Genomic DNA, 2,908 nt, shown 5'->3' with positions numbered 1-2,908 from the left:
ACGTGTGAAGTCTTGAAATTAAGAAAAATTCAGAGAAACATAAGTTACTACATAGTTATCCCACTTAGTCGATTGCTATAAAGCCGCTTGGTCAGTTTATTCATATAAAGATACAAGCACAGAATATATAATAGTACAAGTACAGAAGGCTCACTCCTTTGATGTTCACAAAACACCGCCATTCTAAATTCTTACCTACATTAACAAACGGACCGCACGCGTGCAGACGACATTGAATTCTATTGCGCCGCGCGAAGGTCGTCGCCACTGAATGGGCCGCGAACTCGCGGCCGCCGGCATGTACTTGTAGCGAGGCGAAAGGATCGCGGAGTGAGCCGCCCCTGATACAAGTAAATCTCTCCTTGATGGTAACCGACAAAGCGGGACATTTTACTAAACACACTCACATATTTTTATGGTATAAACACACTCACATATTTTTATGGATAAACGAGCGGAAAGACCGCCAGGGGTGAAAGTGGGCTGCCACCCAAATGGTTCGATTTGAAGGTCGTATCGATCGGTAGACACACCCAGGTGACATGCATTCCACACCGAATTCTCCTCTCTCCATTAGATGACTTCGTTATATCGATCAGGGGGCCGATTTTTAAATCTCGGCCATTCGATTTCGTGAAATTCGTTCAATAATATCTCCACTACTAGCGAATAAAATTCTACTAACAGAATCAAAAACTAGTGGTAAATACCACTTTCTTAATTAGCCTTTTATAGTGTCCCACTGCTGGGCAAAGACTAGTTTTAAAATTACTAGTCGTCCTTTTGTGCGTCCGAAAAATCGATCCCCAGGTTACTTACTTATATACATTTGAAAAGCTATTTTGTCAAACGTCTTTGTATCGAAACTGTAAAATTCTGGCACGCTACAATTCAAAAGAACTGTTTTCATGACCCTCTGCATCGTTCTTTTTCTTCATCAAACATGGAATTTCAATAAACTTAGACGTTCTGATCAAAGTCTCCGCGTCTTCAAAGGTGTGAGGAAGTTGCTTGGCAGCCGTTTCTGGAAGGCCTATAACTATCAGAATCCCCGACCCGGCCACCGCACCCACGATCACGAGGGGCAACCACGTGTAGTAAATCTCTAAGTAAACTATGAAAGGCGAGATAACCGTAGCGATGTAACCGCAGATGTGTACTATGGACATGCCAGTGCCCCTCACCGCCGTTGGCAGCATCTCGGTGGCCCACTGCATGACCGTGTTGCAGGTGATGTTGATGGCGAACCTGGCCACCACCGCGCACAGCACCGACGACAACCCCCCGCCCAGAAACGCTGTCAGCACACTGAACACACAAGCGATAGCGAACGTCGACACTGCCAACCACTTCCGACCCGTCAGGTCTAAGATAAATGAGACCAGTACCAATGAAGGAAACTCAGTAAAAGAAATAACAGAAAATGATACAAAGAAATCAAACTCCAGCTGCCCTATGCTTCTTATCAAAGAGTCAAACGTAATCGTGCAACACATATAACCCATACAAACACAGATGAACATGTTCCTCAGAAGTCGTCGCTTTATAAGATCAACTGCCCCGTACTTGGCATCCACTTTCTGTTTAGAGAGGCTTGCTTTAAATTGTTCTATCAGCTTCGACGGCACTTCCTTCTTGTTAACTTGACCAATTCTCTGGATTTTTATGATTGCGTCATCCACTCGTCCGACTGACATTAACCACCGGGGACTCTCCGGCATCAATAAAGGTGCGAACACTGCGAATATCATCGGTATACACGTGGCTAGAGAAAATAATTTCCAATCGTTGCAGGCGAGAGCTATCCACGGATAAACACAAACCGCAATAGTATAGAAAATAGCAAACGGTAGATTCGCTATGATCGTCCTATATTTTGGTGCGACGTACTCCAGCACCAAGAGGTACACCATCAGCATGGAGTTGTCCCAGGACATTCCCATGAAGAATCTGCAAACTGCGAACTGGACAAAGTTTTTTGCGAAGATAGTGATGACGCCAGACACGCCTCCGATCACGTTGCAGACAGCGGCGGCGGGGAGCCGGCCGTAGCGGTCCGCGATCCAGCCAATCAGGAAGCCTCCGACGATGGAGCCGACGAAGAAGATGGACTGCGCAGAGGCTTGGTAGCTGTCCTTGTCGCACACCCACCCGAGCTCGCTGGTGATGGTCGGGTAGGGGATCTCGGTGGAGTTGAACTCCCAGCCGTGGCGGCAGGGCTCGGTGCGCCAGGAGGGGTCAGGCGCGGTGCGGCCGGCGACCAGCTCGGCGCTCCAGTTGGCGACGTACGCCGAGCACTGCGAGTAGCCAAACCTGGCGTCCGTGTCAGCGGGGATGGCCAGCGCTCGCCGCTGCAACGCAGTCAGGTTCGCCAGCTCGGGGACATTGCACCAATGGTTCGGCGAAACTTCAGTTATAAACAACTGTTGGAAATACGACACTACTCCGAAAGCGTAGAAGGGAAAAGTCGATATGAACAGGATCTTCTGATAGAGGCCGAACTCGCCAGCTGATGACAAAAGGTCGTCGTAGGTGACATCTTCGGATTCATTTTCTTTTATATCTGACAGGGTCGGTCTACGTCGCCCTCCTCGGGTTTCCATTTTCTGCATTTCTGCTTCGTGCGATGAACTTATGGTGTTAGCGGAGAACTGCCGGGTGATAATAGTTTTATATTGTGCAGTAGTATAGTATAAACCCGAGATAAGTCTATTTGTATATTTTAGTCACGCGGTATCTCGTAAATAAACAGCGGACAATTATACACGATTTTAAATTCTGACGCTTATCTTAATATATTATGACGTAAAGTAATATATTTTATGCTCGGAAATGCCCGAATTTTGTAAGTAAATCTAAAATGGGAAGTCCAAGTATTTTATCCTGTTTGTATAGTTAAAACGTAGAC

At 46.8% G+C, this 2,908-nt stretch overlaps 1 protein-coding gene across 1 annotated transcript; it reads right to left on the bottom strand.

Annotated features, from left to right (window-relative positions):
* Positions 1 to 340: 340 nt before the first annotated feature.
* LOC125235383 (carcinine transporter-like) lies at positions 341 to 2,640 on the bottom strand. Its single transcript, XM_048141934.1, has one exon. It carries the CDS (start codon positions 2,610 to 2,612, stop codon positions 885 to 887), a length of 1,728 nt encoding a protein of 575 aa, XP_047997891.1. The 5' UTR covers positions 2,613 to 2,640; the 3' UTR covers positions 341 to 884.
* Between the last annotated feature and the right edge of the window lie 268 nt (positions 2,641 to 2,908).

Source organism: Leguminivora glycinivorella, chromosome 17, assembly GCF_023078275.1.
Source record: "Leguminivora glycinivorella isolate SPB_JAAS2020 chromosome 17, LegGlyc_1.1, whole genome shotgun sequence".
In the NCBI taxonomy this organism is placed as follows: domain Eukaryota; kingdom Metazoa; phylum Arthropoda; class Insecta; order Lepidoptera; family Tortricidae; genus Leguminivora; species Leguminivora glycinivorella.
Note: the sequence above shows the minus strand (reverse complement) of the source record. Positions and strands in the feature narration are given on the sequence as shown.